Source organism: Blennius ocellaris (genome assembly GCF_963422515.1).
Source record: "Blennius ocellaris genome assembly, chromosome: 1".
In the NCBI taxonomy this organism is placed as follows: domain Eukaryota; kingdom Metazoa; phylum Chordata; class Actinopteri; order Blenniiformes; family Blenniidae; genus Blennius; species Blennius ocellaris.
The window spans coordinates 25,522,509-25,541,427 of record NC_137650.1 but is presented as its reverse complement, the minus strand read 5'-3'; the positions used below and the strand labels follow the sequence as shown (position 1 = coordinate 25,541,427).

Genomic DNA, 18,919 nt, shown 5'->3' with positions numbered 1-18,919 from the left:
CAGATGTTATCAGCTTATGTGGCAAGTATTCACATTATGAAAGTCCAAAAATAATATATTTGATAACTTCCCACACCACTGACAATTCGTTTAGTATTCACAGCTTGGATTAATGTAACCTCTGTATAACAGCTTAATCCATTGTTGCAAGTCTTTAACACATCACATTTTGAAAAGGTTCACACTGCTGAGACGCTTAGATGTGTATATTTAATACAAAGGGCACAAATACACACTGCATGTGTAAAGTGTGTAAAGTTTATACATCAGGAAGCTGAGGAATGTCTTCATAAACATTGCCAGTGGCAGTGAAGGCTACTGAGACAAACATAGATGCATTTGGCTAGATAACAATGATTACTACTTATCTTCAGATGCTGACACAGTGGGTCTTATCAGACAAAAGACGATGTGTTGAACAGACTTCTTTTGAAAACGTATCCAGTTTATAACACTCCACACAGGAGAAGTATGTTATACCCACAAAACAAATAAATGTATGAAATGCAGCGGAACAAAAGAGCAGTGAAAGAAAGGATTGGATGAAGATGAGCGTCACCTCGATCTGACGACAAGGTTTGTCCATTCATAAAGTGCCAAAACAAGCAGCGCAGGTAACAGAAAGAAGCACGTGACCAGAAACCTATTTTACCTGTTCTTGTTTGGGATGATGCCTCTTTCCACTTCCTGGTGGTTCTTGCCGATACGGATTGCAAGCCAAGATCCCAGTTTGCCATTGTAGAGTGTATCTACGACGCGGAACACCTCCCCCTTGTTAAAGCTCAGTCCGTACGGCGACTCTTTCTCATATTCAAAATGAGTCCGAATGTAGAAGGAGTCCCCCACGTCTGATTCCACTATCCTCCGATACACTGAAACCAAAGCAGCAAATAGTAGATAAATAAAGAAATGCATGTTTTCAAGTAGATTCTGACTTGTTTTTTTTTCCATGGCTAAATATAGTAATTAAAGCAGCCACTTACCATCTTTTTTCTTCTGGGCTAGAATGGTAACTTCCTCTCCTCTTGGGAGATCCAGCAGAAACAGCACAGCCTCTTCTCGGATGATGTTTGCAAAATCAACATTGTTCACCTAGACATGAAGGGTACAAACAATGAGCTTCTGCTGCTTTCAAAAGTGTGACTAAACTAAAACATAATTGTTGAAAATTCCAACGTTTGAATGAACCGTTAAAAGCTTATGGTTCCAAGTGCATTTCAAGCATTCTTTTGTTTTTGAGAAAAAAAACATTTCTAAAAAGTGGCAACAGCCAGCAGATTCCATGTATCGAGTCAAACGGTCGAAAGTGAAAGCTGCTCAACAGAAGCAAGGTGGAGTATTCCCTAAAAACACGGCAGCTTCCTTCCATCTCCTGCGACTGTCCTGAACACAATGACGGCTGTTTATTGACTCTGCTTGAGGGCCAGCGGGGGAACCAGAAACACATGGACTGAGTCACCGAACCACAGAAAGGCACCTCCAGCCTTCCCAGAAACACTATGGGCCTGAAGTCTTTATCTCCAGCAGCATGCCGCGAGCAAAGGAAAACCACCTGAAGATGGAAAACAATGTCCTGGAAGTCTCTGCGGTATGTTTGAACAGTGTGACGGATGCACAAAAAGAGGCCTTCAGTGTGAAACGGGATAAACACAAAGTCGGTACTGTTAAGATGACATATGATTATCAAATTAACTTTTATCTATCAAATGCTTTGTATGTTATTTCTCAGGGGGAAAAAATAATCCATATCACACAGCAGGTGTAATGCAAACGTGTCATTATGAGAGAGCAGACCCAACTCTGACATCAAGAGTGTTTCCATCAACATTGTTACTCTAGTATTCAGTGGAACAGATACTCAACTGTTAGAAGGTCAAAGTTCCAGAATGAATTCTATTGTGTCGTCACATAGAAAACAAGGGGAGTCTTGACATGGAGCAGAGACTGGGAATGACTCACTGACTAATAGATACATTGTTCTGTATTCCCAACATTTCTTTACACTGAACAACAACCTTGTGTGGCCATGAATTGAATAGCTTCAAGCCTCACTATCTACATTATTTAAGTCAATGTGAGCAGCTTCAGCGTTGCAACTTTAACACCACACGTCCTTGACATGGGGAATAAAATATTTTAACGGTCACTTTTTTTCAAACCCTAAAAAAAACCAGCTTCTCAACACCGAAACAAAACATCATAATTACCATATATTACCAGTATATTGTATCACTTTTGTTAAATTCACCATTTGTTTCTAAAACGTCACGTAGTAGTGCACGGCTAAAAAACCTCCCAGGTTTCTGGAGGAAAATGAGGCTCACTTCTCCGCTCAATATCTACAAAACCTACCGAGAGGTAGTTGCTAGAAACAACACTCATGTTGCAACAACAAAGCTCAACATACCCTGAGAATCTGGTCTCCCTCCTCCAGCCCCTCCTTGGCTGCAGGACTGTCTTCCAAAACTCCTGCCACAAATATTCCCACATCGTTGCCTCCCGCTAGCCGCAGACCGACACTTTCTCCCTTCTTGAACTTGACCAGCTTCATGCTCGGCCTGCAGGAAAAAAAACAAACAAAGGTAGATCAATAAGAGTGAGGCAAAAACATCCACAAAGGAAAATCCTTCTGAGAAATGGCAAGTATGTGGCGTGACAAGAACAACAGAATGAAATCTTTCTATCTTTCAAATGGACACATTTTGTTTACGATATGAAAATTAACCAAAAAAAAGGGCACTTTTTACAAATAATATCACAATAGATGCAGCAAGAGCTGTGTTATTATTTACCTGAGAATGCTGTCATCGTGTCCAGCGCTGGGTACAGGAGCGTCTGAAGGGCTGACCGGTAGATCCACGTCAGGCTGACCGGGCTGTGCATAGACTGGCTTTGGTTCTGCCACAGACAAACACACCAGATACCAGCATGATACCAGAGACAAATAATAATAAAAGTACTTCTTTCAGGTTGTATCAAGCATAGTTCTTGACTTATAAAGCAGTAAAACCACGAGCATAATATCCAATTGGTCCCCTGTTGCTCCCCATACAAAGTAACCTGATGTGCTCTGTTTTGAAATACCTGTTAAACAAAACAGCAATCTGAGCTACAGTAGCTTTTATGTTGGATTAGACCACACAGACCAACTCTGGCTTCCCACACACATCAATGAGCCTTGGAATCCCCCAATTACCACCACTAATGATACTTTCTGCCCGCTGCAGGCCGGTAACTCCACACAAAAGCTGCAATTTTGGTAATGATCTGACAAAGAAGACCAATCATCACAAAACTATCAAGATTATTTATATTTTTTTGGTTACAACACATTAGATCTCCAACAGTCTTTATGGAAACGGCAGTCAAGATTAATGGTATTTAAATATGCCAAATGGTAAATGGGGTATTTCTCGGCGCTTCACAATGAGACATAGCGGACAAATGATTAACTTCCCCCGAGAGCAGACTTGCAGCTGAACAAAACTGAACTATACTGCCCCACATGTTGAAAGACATGGCAAAGGTGAGTAATGACAGGTAGACGTTTCTTTACCAGGCAGCGGAGGTAACTGTTTGTCATCTCTGGAACTGGCCTGGTCGCTGGCTTGTGACAAGACGCCATCATCGGAGCTTTTCACTGGTGTGGATATGGCACCAAGTTTGGATACGCGCTCCTCATCTCGACCTCGAAGGCTGAAATACATTTTAATTAATTAATTAATGAAAAAAATACCAAGGACATTCTGTTTGAGCAAACTATCAAAGCTGCAAGCAGTGTAAAGCTGAACGTTTATATTAAAACATTCCTGTGATGACTGCAACGTTTGCAGTGTGCGGATGACGTCCTGTGTCCTGTGTTTTGTAGTAGCTGTGTCCTGTGCTGAAATTACCACGGCAACGCAAACCCAACAGGAAACAGCATGGACCAAGGACTACGTCATAAAGGCACATGGACAAAGAACTTGAATGAAGAGACAATGAGCGGTTAAATAACGGATATGCAGCTCTGCATATTCATTGTTTCATGTTGTGAGTTCTTCATGGAGACACTTCTGCCTCGTTTTATGCTGCTGCAATATGCCAGCGACAAACCATATGTCAACCAGAAGCTGATCAGAATTAATGCGAGGAGACAGAGTTTATGCTTTTTTTTTAACCAACTCACTTTTTTTAGGGGGGGGGAGTTGGATAACAACTTGCACATATACTGACTTTGCCCAGTACAATCACACAGACAGAAAAAGAAAAATCTGACTCAGCTCAGGCTCCCACCATAAACTCCAGGGTTGGGAAAGTTTTTCAGTCCAAGTTTCTGTTTAACCTGAATAAAATAAATGAAGGAAAAGTAAGTGTGTGTGTGTGCGTGTGTGTGCGTGCGTGTGTGTGCGTGTGTGTGCGTGTGAGTGAGAGAGAGATGTCGAACAGGGGAGCAAGAGCTCTGCAGCTTAAAACAATGGTGGAATTCCAGTCTGATCACATGACTGCCTGCTGGCACAGTACTTGAGCAGAATCCAGAAGCTTTTGTACAAGACTGAAGGTGCGGGCTGTGCCACCGGCTCAGACTGCACAGTTCTTCTCAAAACCAACCCTCTATTTCTGCTAATGCCGTATAAAAATATACAATGCGGGGGAAACGCAGGGTACGGACGCTGAGATACAAGATACAATACATTTAGATTTCTTTCACATGCAAATGACTTAATTGTGCTGAAGGGGTCTTAACTTACCATACTTTTCTCAACATTTTGGGCTTTTCAAGGTCCAAATTTGTTTTATAGCTCACAACATAAGGGGCTTTAAAATTAAACAGCTTTGTACAGTTTTATAGCAGGATCCCCGAGGACCATATGAAGAGGTTGTTTTGAAAGAAGTTAAAGGAAAGATGCATCATCTGAATAAATACCAAAAGGAGAAAGACAGATATATGTATGCATGAATGAATAAGTGTGAAAAGGGAGGGGGGGAAGAAGAGCGAGAAAGAGACCAAGTGGTGTGGCCTACATTTGATGTTCTTTGCCAGAGAACAACGCTGGAAAAAAGTACCACTCTGACAAATACCTTTTGACAGAAGCTTCTGTTAAATCCTGGTTTTGTAACGCAAGTAAAGACAAATCAGAGCAAGTAAATGTGACGCTGGAACAATGAGATCAGGAGAGCTGTATGGTGCACAGCCAGACCAGAAATCCCTCGATGCAACGCAATTCCAATCACCGTAATTGTACAAGTTTAAAATATTTACAGAACAAGAACGACCGAATTAACAGATTGCAGCTTTTTGCAAACACAAGGAAACTATCCAATGCATCAATGAACACGTATGTGGAAATAAACTGATTCTTAAAAATCACATGAGCAACAACTGTTCAACAATTGAAAATGAAATACTCACAGAAATGAATCTGTCAAATGAACCATGGCACTTGTTAAAAGGGTGCTATCTTAATTCCTTGACATGCCTTGATACAACATACACTGAAGCTCAGTGAGACACTGGATGGACGAATTTAGCGACACCCGATTATATATTTAAAAAAAAACAAAAACCACTGAGACCAGCATTGTGTCCTGGAGAAATATAATGTCCCAAAGCACTACAGCCAATCAGATTCAACTAACCATCTGGCTTGGGGCAAAGCACTGTGGGAAGTATGTCAAATTCCTCTGACCCCACCTACACTGAGGGATAGTAAAAAAAAAAAAACATTCCCTCACGGTCCTGTCACAGTCGAGTAACAGTCCGACTCAATAACTTGTTAGACGACAACCACATGATAAAACAGGTGCCACTCCTCCCATAACAAGAGTTATTGAGTGGACTACCAAACAAAAAAAAACCAACTAAAATATCTTCTGGTTCCAAGCTTTGATCAGAGAAACGACAACCGTAATACTGCATTAGATAAGTGCTTCAAACAAACACATTGAGTCCGGTTGGAAAACAGTGAACCATCTTTCATCATGTATCTACAGAGGAATGAGTACTCTTCAGTCTGAGATAATGCACCATGTAATCAATACTCTATGTGCTCGATGTTAATCTGTTTATTTTGCATAACTGACAAGCAACTAATAAGCAGAATCATTTAAACAAGCAGCAGAGTGAACTATCATGTCGCAGCTATAATAGAGCCACATATCTTGCGTCAATCTGAAGAAGACACTTTATGTTTTATTAATGGCTTTCTTATTAGCGATTTTAACTTCCATATTGATAAAGTTGTACACAGAAAATCCATGGAATTTGTACAACTTTTAGAAACACAGAATTTTAACCTGCATTTTACTAAACCCTGCTAATAACCAAGGGAATACATTAGATTTTTGTTATTTCTCATAGCTTAAGCTTACATTTTTATAATCATACCGGTTTAATTATCAAATAAAAATATGCATCACTTATTAGCAGAGGCCAATAACATGTGCCATATTTTCTCATTGCAGCCAAAGGCAAAACCAGAGGCAAACATGTACAATGGTTTTGAGTTTGGCTCTAATTGAAAGCTCATTTCTTACTGGCTGAGAAAACTGCCTGCATGCCTTCTGTAAGCACTCTTGCATCACCGACAAGAAACTATTCAACCTCTAAATAAGAGCAACAACTTACTGGAACCTGCAACTGGCTGAAAGAAAAGAAGAGCAAAGGAGAGGACAAAGACAGACAACAGATGATACATTGAATTTTAAGACCGTGGCCGTATCTACGAAGATTAAACGCAGATAGAATTTGTGAAATGTGTTTTTCATGCGAGTAATAAAAATAATTTAAAAAAAAGACGGAGTGAGTCAAAAAAATGCCTCTTTGCACTTTTAAAATAAGACCTTAGTGCATCGGGACATGAATCAATCCCTCGTCTTCTCTCGTGGACCCTCATTACTGGAAGTCATTGATGGCACCGGGGAGTGTGTGATGGTTTATGCATGTTACGTCTTCATCTATTGATTTATGTGCTAGACGTGTGAGGTGGTTACTCAGCACCCACTCACCTGTGGGTGTGCGCTTGATATATGTAGTTTGCACGAGCTGTGGATGTATGACTCTGTCATGTGTGATGATGGCACAGAGTCGCGTCACCACATTTGCCGTCAACTGTGTGCGCATTTTATCTACCTGCCATTGCTGATCTGTCGAGGGGAGTGACGGAGGTGGTCTGAAATTTCCGGTCTGTCGGGCGATCGTGATCGGCTTCCTCTCCCGTGGGATCGATTGGAATGATCGGATGTCAGTGAATGAATCTCTGAAATGTCTGTGAAATTTAAATTGGGGAATATATTAGCATTTCATCAAAAAAGAAAATAAACAAGGTAAACAGCCCACGCCCTGGTGATCAGCCCTCGGCATACAAGAATAGTCAGATATTTGGTTTTAAGAGAGAGAGAAAAAAAAAAAAAAAAGATACAGTTCTATCCAACAACACTGTGCATGACAGTGACCTCACCATCTCTGTCGGAGTTATTGGCTGATGGGATGCTGTCATCAAGGTCAGGAATGTTGAGTAGCGTGGCGCGTTCATCTCTTTGCACTACCATTTTCAGCTTGCCCTTTGACCTCTCAATCAGCTTCTTGGCGTCTATCAGTGACAGGTTCTCTGTAACGGTGCCGTTGATCTGAATATCAAGAGAAAAAGCAAGTCTTCGATGAAGAGAAAGGGAGGAAGGTGGGGACGAGTGCCATTTTTAGAGATTAATACACGGGCTGCTGGTGAGGTCCCTGCCACCGTGTGCTTCTGGATACTGTGTTGGCCGATCAAAAGTTGAACTACACTCAATAAAAAGATTTTATATAGCATGATATGTTGGTTCTTGAGCTGCCCATATTTGACTTAAAATCTTACACTCAGTCAAATTGACACTTTAGGTTGAATCGTTTTTCTTCTTTGCAGTGAGGGAGGATACATCCACTCAAAAACTGCATGCAGTTGAAATAAAAACTATAGCGCAAAAGAATGTGGGACATTTCTGTTGGCAAGTTTGCATTCTAATGATTCATATCGTCACTCTGAAAACCACTTTCAGCAGATCATAAACTACAACCCCACAGTAGTAAAAACTTTTTGCAAGCAGAACAGCGATTCCCCCTTTTAGCTCACATGTCTATGAGATCACTTAAATGAAATGATTACACATTTAGTTTTAGACCAATGTTTCTTTTCCAAATAATTCGCCCATTAAAATATAATACAATCTAGGATTTTTTTAGGACTGCATTCAATGTGGGGAATGATATGGAGGAATATTCTATTGGATTGTGGAACTGTTTTGCTTTCCTTGCCAATTTATGATGTGTATGCCTTCTGAAATGACTGCTGTATATTTTATAATGTATACTTTTTTTTTTTTTTATAATGAATGTGTTTTTAAAATATTTGCTAAATGAAATTAGAACTCTGTGATGCTTCCGTCTTGGCCAGAACTCCCGTGAAAAAAAGATCCTGCAAGCTCAATGGGAATAAAAAGTCAATTTGTAATAATAACTGAATCGCTCTCTCACCTTTAGTACCACATCTCCTTCCTGGATGTTTCCATCTCTGGCGGCGAGGCTCTCAGGAGAAATGTCTTTCACAAAGATGTGGCTGGCCAGCCGCAGTCCATATTCTGCTTATACATCAATTGATAAATAAAACAATTTTAAATTATAACACTGCTTTGCATGAGTCATCGTCCAGGTTTTTTGTGAGAACCAGTAAGATGCAAGAAATTGTATCAGTTCATGTCAGTTGATATGAACAGGTTTGCACTGTATTGCACCCACCTTCATTTTTGCGAGACTTGACGAGTGTGACCTTGGATGGCCTGGGTGGAGCAGAGGAGGCTTGTGATCGGCGATCAGAGCGCGGTGAGACACTCCTCTCCCGTGAGGCACTGTGATCCCTTCGCCCGCTGCTGCTCCGCTCACGATCGGGGCGCCTGCCCGTGCCCGTGCCGCCGCTCGCACCTCCATAGGCACTTTGGCCGCCGTGGTGCTCGTAGCCATCTTCCTCATCGCTGTCTTCTTCATGCTCAGACATTGTCTCTCTATCACCCGGCCGTGACACTGGGATTTGTACTTTCCTTTTCCTTCGAATAGTCTTTAAGTAAAATAAAAATTCAAAAGAGATTTTAAAGAAATATACATCACTTAACCACCATCTGATATACATAAAGCATAAATGTGAGTCATTCAGAGAAATTGTGTCCAACTTACTATCTTCGCATTTTTTCCACTCTTGCGTAGTTGCTGTACAGCGTAGGCATGTTCTACATTGTCCATAGACACTGCATTGACCATCACCACTCGATCATTTTCCCTAGGAAAAAAAGATAAATAAACAATGAATTCAAATATTTAATAGTCTATAGACTCATCAGAGTTTACACATGGAAAAAAATGATTAAATTATTAACCCATTTGCAAGTATCTCTTTGTTATTGCAGGAGAATTTCCTTTCCAGCTGGACATGACTTGATTTAATCCTACATATAAATCTTGCTTCAACCAAAAATACATTTATCCAGTTATTAACATTTTTATTTGCATTACAAGCTTAAATGAAAACTTCAAATAAATATATTAAGCTGCCTTTCAACACTTACTGTAGAAGACCTTCGGCAGGGCCTCCTTTCAACACATCAGAAATCACAATGGATGTCTCGCCACTCTGGAAGTGAGGGTTGTCTCTCCCACCTGAGATGGCAATGCCAAACCCAAATCCTGGGGCCTATATACACAGAAATACACACTGACTGATATAGCAAAAATGGCAAAGACATTAGAGCTGTGTGAGGGTTTTGCTGTAAGCATTTTAACAGTTAATAGGGTCTATTCAGTCTACTTCTGAGCAAAACTGCTGAAGGGGTTTAAAAGTTTAGGGAAATTACTGCATTCAAGTGTTTGTAAATTTTCCAAATAAGCTTCCAAGGAAGTTTTGAGGACTGCTTTACTTTTAGCTTCCCAAGGGGAGCCTGCAATGTGATGTAAATGGATAATCTTACAACCACAACAATACAGTAGAGCTGAGTAGTGTAGGTCACACTGGGCCGCTACTTTAGCCTCTATAAAGCTGCTACTAATTAGATTATAGAGACCAGACCAGTCTAGACAGGTGCTCTATACAAGCCTATGACACAGTGGCGTCAAGTATCTTGAGTTTACCATCTCAAACAAAAGCACATTCAGGAATTCACTAAACGATCAAAACGATATGTTGGTTCCTCCTCCCTGAGGAGAATCAAGCTTGGAAAAATCTTGTACGTTTTAATATGTCATTCAAATTGTGCAACAGGGTGATTCACTGATGAAACATGCAACAGCTACGAATACTGAAGGCACAATCCGTCAAAAGTTAAGGAATCTAAACAAGGACCATCTTTCTGCTGCACTGAGGAGAAGCGCATGCTGCCAACAGGAAGGAAGTGAAATGAAGTAGCAGGGAAGCGAGTCCTGATTTTTGTCTGCCTTTTGCCTTGTTTCCTGCCATCTGGGTTCCCTGACTATTGTTTCACGAGCACACATCCTGCTGCTACAGCTGGGCCTCTCAGCACAAAAGAGAGAAAGGAGACATGGATGGGCAGAGGATGGAAAGGAACCGGGAGGGAAAAGTGAAAAACACATAAGATGTCGTACAGGATCGGGATGCCAGAGACAGATAGAGCAGGGAAAAGACAAATGAGGGGGGGGGGGGGGGGGGAAGAGGATAGAATCGATAAATGACAGTAAACACTTACCCTGTGAAGGGTCACTGTGTGCTGTTCCCATATGACGGTTTCCTCCATCGCTGCACTCTGCAACACAAGACAGAAGAGGGAAATGATCAGTATCCTGAAGTCAGTTAATTAGCTCCATGTGTGCGAGTGGGATCATGTACATTAACCATGTGATGCGTTCAGTTTTTGTGCTATTCTTGTCGGCAAAAGGTCCGAGACTGGTTTTGGCCAAATCAGGTGAGTGTTTTGTGATGTTCTAGGAATGCTTCCAATACACAGAGAGGTGGAAGTAAGTGTAAAAGGTGCTTGCAGTGTTGTAAGAGCATACTTCCATTTATTAATCTCACCAGGACACACATTATATCAGACCTTGATTCAGTAGAAAACAGCACATTAACTACATTGAACTATATTTCATTTGTAACAAAATAAAAAGACTGCTAACGTTTTGATGCTACCTTTTAAGTAGTTGAGTAGGTGTTTGGTTATGAGCTATGAAACCTCTCCTATTTATTTGCACGCGTACATGTGAAAAGATTTTGAATGAGAACGGCAGGCGTAAAGACTAACCAAACATTTATATATTATTTCGAGCTGGGTTACTGGGGAAAGCTGCAGCCACGACAGCATGTAGCTGCTCTGCAATCTCACTATAATGGATTAAAGATTATTCTTGGCTGCAATATTTTGCTATTGCTCTCATTTATTTACATCATCGCGCATGGGGCTTCTATCCAGCCGTTATGTCTGTATGCAAGTGCGTTTCCCCAAACATGAGTAATGAGAAATATCACACTCCCAATAAGGAGAATCCAGTTGTAATAATATTTCTATTCTCAGGTCAAGAGGATGCTCTTCACATTGTATATCAAACAGTACAAACTCCCAGTGTGCTATGTATCCAGCTTTAAATTACGGCTTTCCCTCGAGCCGATGAAGCAACACCGCTGCCCTGTCTGCCTGCCTGCCTGCAGGGAGTAATGGTCCAGCTGTCTGTGGCAAGAGTGCTGAGTGCAGTTCAATGTGGAAGGGGAAGGGAAAAGACATAAACATCACCACACGTGGCAGGGTGCTCATTTACAATGCCTTCTATAATCAGACATTTTAAATAACACACCATGCCATCCATCCACCCTGTCATTGTGATGATCTCACTCCTTCACCCCTTCATCATCGCCTAATCCCCAAAGCAGCCCACCCATCATCTTTACCGTCATTATGGTCATTAGTGTCATCACCTACCCGGACCCTAAATATACAGTTTTGCAGCAGGTTCACACTGCAGGGCTGCTGTCTGCATGTGACTGAGGGCCACCTGATGAGGGTGTCTAGTGTTTCTTGACAAGTCAGGACACACAACATAGCAGGTTTCTTGACCACGGGACAAAACTCCACACACAAATATCTGAGTAGTAAATTACAGATGCTAAGATCTGTTTAGATTCTTTAACAAAACAAACATACTCAAGCGTGCACAACAATGCTGGCACATGACTGTGTCTTGTGCTCCATGCCTGCTGCTTGGGATATATCTGGCTATATATGCTCACAAGCACAATCAAGTTAAAATGACTTGATGTGATGATCAGGCCATGACACTGGGTTTTCGTGCACTCTTCGATGACATTTGGAAGCGAGGTAAACAGTGCCCAAGAAAAAAATCAGGGAAAGGCAAGTGCAGAGATCGCCACGCTGGATTAAAATGCACAAAGCTAGCTCTGACCATCATCCATGCTCGTGGTTGATGCACGTATGCTGAACAACAAATGGATTATTTGGGACTATAGGACAATGCTGAGTGCATCCTGAGATATGTTTGTGGCTTTTTACGAAACAAGTATTAGGCTTTTTTCTTTCTTTTTTTTTTTTTTATAAACCATTAGGAATTTAAACCATTTCTGGATATTTTATACTCGCCTCAGGAAAAAAACAGACAATGATCCACACACAGATATGCTGCACTATTAGATATGTATTGGTGTAATCCAATGTAGTTCTCACTGTAAATCTGAGAGAATTGAATTATCATTTTCTGGCCAATCACTATATAGTTGTTTAATAACATTTTTGACAGGCAAGTAAAAACAACATCAAGTTGAGTGACACTTAAAATCAGGGCTGGGTCATTTAATCATTAGAAAAATTATTAAAATCTCCCCTCAATACAAGAGGCATGCATTTGGAGAGCGTCCTCACTAAAATTAAGCATGGTAATTATAATCAATAGCTGGTAAAAATACATTTGCACTCATCCATCAACTCTGAAAGCAACATGTTCTTAGTTTATGGAGTGCAATGTGTTTGCTATTTTAAAAAAAGAGAGAGAACAGGGGCTACAGTCCATTGCTTGCTCCTGACTGGTTTGAGTTTTGCAAATGTTAAACTCGCAGACATACCAAAAAAAGGTTGTGGTCAGTTTTCTTTCCCTCTTCAGTACTGTATGACAACGAGTCAGTTGGTCTGAACCTGAGAAAACACATTTAACCCTTTGACCCTAATTTCCATGCCAGCTCTTTGTGGATGTTATTTATGTCCATAATTGGCACAGAGCACCCCCCCCCCCCCCCCACCTCTCCCCTCCTACTGTCTGCCACTACGACTCCCACAGTAATGGCACTATTGTGCGAGGGGACCTGACCCATTTAACGGCGGCTCCCCCTTGCATTCCCAAACACATCTATTCCTCTGAAGTGTTTTGTGATATATTCATCCACCCGTTCATCCATTTATTCACCCAACAGTCCAGGCAAAGTAAAAAAGGGGCTACTTCGTGGAAAACAACAGTGAGCTGGTCATGTGACCGGGCGGTCAGGCAGGTGGCCTTGTCCTTGAACTGGGGGTTGCACTGATAGGCAGCGGGTGGACAAGGAGGCGGAGAAGGGGGAGTAAGGCTGTGGGCCTCTTATACAACAGACAGGGTGCATGAAACTACAGAGTGACAGGAGAAACAAACGATAAAAAATCTTTACTGCATCTTTGCTACACACATGCAAAAATAAACTTTAGTTATCGATTTGAAAATAATTTCGTTAAAAAGTAGCGAAAGAAAATTATAAATTCATTTTTCTCAAATGAATTTCAACAACCTAAAGATCCACACCCACACACAGACCATGAGGCTTGCTAAGGAGGGCTTACAGTAAGTGGTGAGTGTATCAGCTGTAAGTAGATAACATGCTTGTAAAAGGAAAAGGAGGTTACGAGGGAAAATATGGCAAGGATTAGGTCAGATAACTAGTTTCCCAATAGAGCAAGTAAAAACTGCTGTTCTGTGCACTTCAGAGTTTACATCCAGTTGTTCAAACAACTTTGAATCTGTACAAAGGTAAATACTACAAAATTCAAAAAGTAGTAGAAAATTCCATTAATACAGCATGTATGTTGCTTTCTATTTTGGCTATACTTGTTTATTCATTTCAAAAAAAAGGAAGTAACTGACCACGAGAGACTCTCAGTATTCAAAGTAACCGTTCAACCATTTGTTGATGTTAAAGCTAAATTAGCAGACACACCACTATTATCACTCCAGTCAAGTGAAACTTAAAAGACTGAATTGTTGCATTCATGTTTACAAAAACTAGAGTTCTCCAAGTTGAGTGTGCAAGTGCGGTGGGGATAAATCCTGACCCGGAAATCATGTAAACATTATATGAAAAAAGGTGAACAGCAGTTCCAATACAAGAAGCAAGCGGACTGTACAAAAGTGCACATTTGCAACACTGTCCATTGTCCATTCCTCTGGGTTTAGAACTTCCAACTGTGGTCGACATCGCAGGTGAACTGGAAACGACCCCGTACAGACAAGCTGAAGGAGGACACATCACCACTTATTGTCAAGGAAGTGACATAATTTCAACAATCAAAAATCAGTCCATGTATACCGGGGCAATAGGCCAATTAAAAGTCTTAGTCGAGCTACAAAGTGTAGCTCAACTAAATGTGGACCCAGAAAGGAAAAGACAATTAGAGCAATAAGTTGCAGTGAAAACCTTAGTCTACACAGGAAAAGTGTAGCAAAAAGGATGTGATCATTTCACTGGTTGGCTCAACTGACACAAAGCCTGGTCTGAACGTGGCTTCTAAATGAAACGCGTTAGTCGGCTCTGCAGGTTTTCCCCCTATATGCTATGGGGACCAAAAAAGCGGACACAGCTGAGAAAAAAAAAAAGATGTACAGGACATGGCCTTAACCGACATAACCTCTCTGGAATCCAATTGGTGGAACTCTATTGTTGTAACACAACTTACACCACTGGGGATTGTGACAGAAAAGGAAGCCATCTTTCTCTACGGCTGCTCAGAATATTTACCCTACTGGGATTCCTGCTATGTTTCTCAGATGAGATTATAGCGGTAATTAATCACTGCAATGAGAAGTGATGATTAAGAGACTGGCTGATTGAGTTTGAGATATCAGCAGGATTGAAAGCTGAGAGAAATAGAGCTTAAAACAGATTAATTCCAAAGATTTAGTGAGAGACATGAAATGAGTGACATAAAACTAATTTCAAATAAGCAATTCGGGGGGGGGGGGGTGCACCTTAAGGGAAAACTCAAAATTTCAGATATTTTATTCCAGTAATGTTTTCAATACACATGAAAGCAGAGATCACGGATCGTGTCGAGCCAAAGCAAACACGAACACAAGTGTATCTCATTTTACTGAGGGAAACAATAATAAGAATACTGACGGGAACAAAGGATGAGGTTTATCTCTGAAGTCACACAGTTGTGTGAAACAATGGTGCGCTTGATGTTGCACAAAGTGACGGCAGCCCAGTGTATTTATACATCCATATTAGTCAGGCTTGAGCTTTGGCCAGCAAGGCCCAGGGCTGGGAAACAAAGAACAGCCATCCGAATCACACACACATGTGTGCCTGTCCATGCGCGCACACACACACACACAAGCCATGATCCAACACTACAGGGCCTCTTTGTTCAGGCTACAGCCAGTCTGGCTTGGCCCTCTCTGGCCCACCATGACACACACACTCCGGTACAGACGATAGCAGCTCACTTAGGCTCTTCAAAGGCACAAACTAATCCAAGTTCTTTGGGACAACTGATGAACGGACTGGAGTGAAATGAATGATGAGACACAGAATGTTATCCAGCTGCAGAAAGAAATGATAAATAGGTTCAAGGACAGGCATGCAAGTTTTCAACGCACGCATCTCGGTCTCACACCTCCGAGCACATTCACATCTATGGATCAAGAAATACTGTGCAGCAGCATTAAGCGGGACCTGCGTTCTTTTTGCTATTGATTTCATGGTCCCAACTTCAGAGGGTTTGTAGAATTCATCATGGATTTTAAGAAATTCCAGTTTACTTTCAAACTGAAAGAAACCATTTGTCTCTTGAAGACTTGATTCACAGTCACACCTCACAGTCACATTCACAATTACATGCGAGGTGGCATAGAGTGCTTATACTTTGTGAATGGCCTTCAAGAATAAAGGAGATGATCATATTGATGAAATATGAGAAACCCTCGTTAGCCAAGAGTGGACTGCAGTCTGAAGTGACAGGTTTTTACAGGAGTAAACCATATTTTCTGATACAATGACCAGATCCAGTGGTTAGCACGTTCACCACGGTCACTCTCAAGTCAGGCTGGGCCTTTCTCTGTAGACTTTGCATGTTCCGTCTCTGAGTGTGTGGGCTTTTTTCAGGTACTCTAGTTTCCTGCCACTGTCCTGAGATTCCCTGTAGCTTAGAATGTGAGTTTGTTTGCCCCGTGATGGACACTCCAGGTATCCTGCCTTTGACTATTGTTAGCTGGAGTCACCGTCCCGCAACCCTGAACTGGATGAAGCTGCGTAGAAGATGGCTGGAGTGACCATATCTTATATGTATCCAACATTGTAACAAACTGAAAAAACTTCATTCATCCATTTATATACCTTCATATCAAATCATGTGATTAGACTTTTGGAAAATAGAAGCATTCAGACAACAACAACAATGCATCATAGCCCATCACAACAAATAGCAGATAATTACACAAAACACAATCTGAAAATATCCTAACTTTTTTATCCAATCGAAGTATCAAGCTACTGGGGAAGTTGAAAAGGAGGCACATGACCATGTGGTCATTGTATGAATGTCATGGCCCGAGAGGAGTGTCAGAGGAAAGACAGCACAGCCCGTTCATCACAACTGACCAATAAAACTGTTACCCAGTGGTCTATTACTCACCACCTCCGTGCTTTCTTTTATCGTCTCTTCATTTGAACCAAGGAAATGCTTCTCGGAGTGGGTGTATCAAATTCAAGGTCCAGCACTGAGTTTTTCAGAGCAACGCAGGATGAAAATGTGGGAGAGGTGTAGAAGTGAAGATGAAAGACCAGGTCAGCGGTGACCTTTCTGCCACTGAGTGAGAACAATTCTTTTCTCACATGAAGTAATTCGGAGGTGTAGAAAGAAATACTGAGCACCAGGGCAGCAGCAGCAGGGCTCGACATAACGACAACTGTGACTCAAAATCCTGACCAAGCTTCGGGTCAGTGTGTCTGCTCTTCCCTGATAGTCTGTGGCAGGATGCAAGCAAACCCACAGGAAAGCACTCCACTTCCTGTTTGCAGGAAATAGCTGCAGCTCCTGGAGAAATCCCTGCACCAACTATAGAAAATGTCTCCTTGCACGGCTCTCCCCATCTTAATACAACACCTAATGCAACAGAAGACACCGATAGTGCCGCATTTTCAGGAAATGCTGGCGACTAAACAAAATCATTGATTTCATGTGCTCTTTCTGAAAGGTGTTCCTCTTCACACATTACATCACTAATGGCCTGCAGATTATCTTTTGGAAAGAGTTTAAAACAGTCTTGCAATTACTAATTATGTCTGTAAGCCTGAATACACTTAAAAAAAATTGTAAAATCATTTACAGCATACAATTGCTGCAACAAGACCTAAATCACCAACCCAAAGAGCTTTTAAGGTAGCTACTTATGCGAAGTGACGCATGTCAGGACATCATTGCAACTTTCAGAAAGTATGAAGCTGAGAACTTTGTGTTGACTGAACAACTGGGATATGGTCTGCAAGATAGTACATTGCTGAAATTTGGGCACCCAAACTGCAACAAAGGCTGCATTATTATTCAAACCAAAAAAAACACTGCTGTTCTGTTACTAGCGAAAGCCCTTTGTTTAGATCTGTTCAGATAAACAACATGGGTGGCTGCATGCACTATGAACCTTTTAGTAGTGCTAAGTAAAAAGGACTTTATAACACTCAATATTTAGAGTGGCACCTGTAATGCAATCACCAGCTATAGAAGCAACATGGCTCATCACTGAGGCAATTGTTTCCTGGTTACCATATTTGCCCTCGTACTGGACCCCAAAGGATAAAGTGAGGCAGCAGTACACTCAAACAACACATAATTAAAGATGCACACGCACTCTTTCTGCAGGGCAGATGCTTTAGCAACAAACACATTCAATGTGTAAGCCACTAATGTAAGAAGCAATATCCTCGCTTTCAGATTAGACCCTGCCATCCATCCAATGCTGTGATGTACACATCAAGCTCCTCTTCAACAGACAGACACACACACAAAAAAAAAAAAAAAAATTATGTCATGTTCTATTTTAAACACACGAATTCAGCAAAAGCCATTTTGGGGTTGACTTGCTCCTGTGATGAGAGGAAAGAGGGTTGCAAGCATGGGCACACATGGGTGTGCAGAAGAGGGCAAATAGCCAATAGGCTGATGACGACCACAATGATGATGAGGATGATGGTGATGATGCAGAGTCTCAGGCAGCAGTGATGTACTATTGTGCTGACATGTTCAAATGTGCTTGAGTTAATTACTTTCACAAAAACAGCTCTGCTCTGTCACACGGCTCTGAGAGAAAAAACCCTCAACAATATTTATTAGGATTCTCCGCAAGACGGCATACAAGACGTCCACACACGTACACCTCTGACATGAAATTATCTAACGCACAGTCACTGCTAGAATAGTGAGGGTAGGAATAAAATACAAAACCTATAATCTGGGCTTTTGGATTAAAACGTTAATCTGAGCCATGCTTCTCTCTGAAGTCGACTGCTGCTGTCTCATGAAAGCAGACAGAGTGAAATGGATAGAAGGATGGATAGATAAATGGATAGCAGGATGCAAAAGTGCAGAGCACTGCCGTGTCAGCAGGAGCAGCTCTGAACGTACGCTGTAAAAACCATTCAAAGACAGATCAAAGTAATATCCAAGA

The 18,919-nt window shown here is 41.4% G+C and overlaps 1 protein-coding gene across 6 annotated transcripts in view; it reads right to left on the bottom strand.

Moving 5' to 3' along the window:
• The window catches only part of tjp1a (tight junction protein 1a), a 47,595-nt gene that overhangs the window by 17,097 nt on the left and 11,579 nt on the right, over positions 1-18,919 (bottom strand). For all 6 annotated transcript variants that reach the window (XM_080494342.1, XM_080494344.1, XM_080494345.1 and 3 more), the window contains exons 2-13: positions 10,705-10,761; positions 9,574-9,698; positions 9,185-9,287; positions 8,753-9,068; positions 8,492-8,595; positions 7,440-7,608; positions 7,112-7,247; positions 3,557-3,696; positions 2,793-2,898; positions 2,408-2,558; positions 984-1,092; positions 653-872 (exon numbers count right to left, since the gene is read on the bottom strand). In XM_080494342.1, the coding sequence (XP_080350468.1) occupies positions 653-872; positions 984-1,092; positions 2,408-2,558; positions 2,793-2,898; positions 3,557-3,696; positions 7,112-7,247; positions 7,440-7,608; positions 8,492-8,595; positions 8,753-9,068; positions 9,185-9,287; positions 9,574-9,698; positions 10,705-10,761 (1,736 nt within the window). The remainder of the gene's footprint in view (positions 1-652; positions 873-983; positions 1,093-2,407; positions 2,559-2,792; positions 2,899-3,556; positions 3,697-7,111; positions 7,248-7,439; positions 7,609-8,491; positions 8,596-8,752; positions 9,069-9,184; positions 9,288-9,573; positions 9,699-10,704; positions 10,762-18,919) is intronic.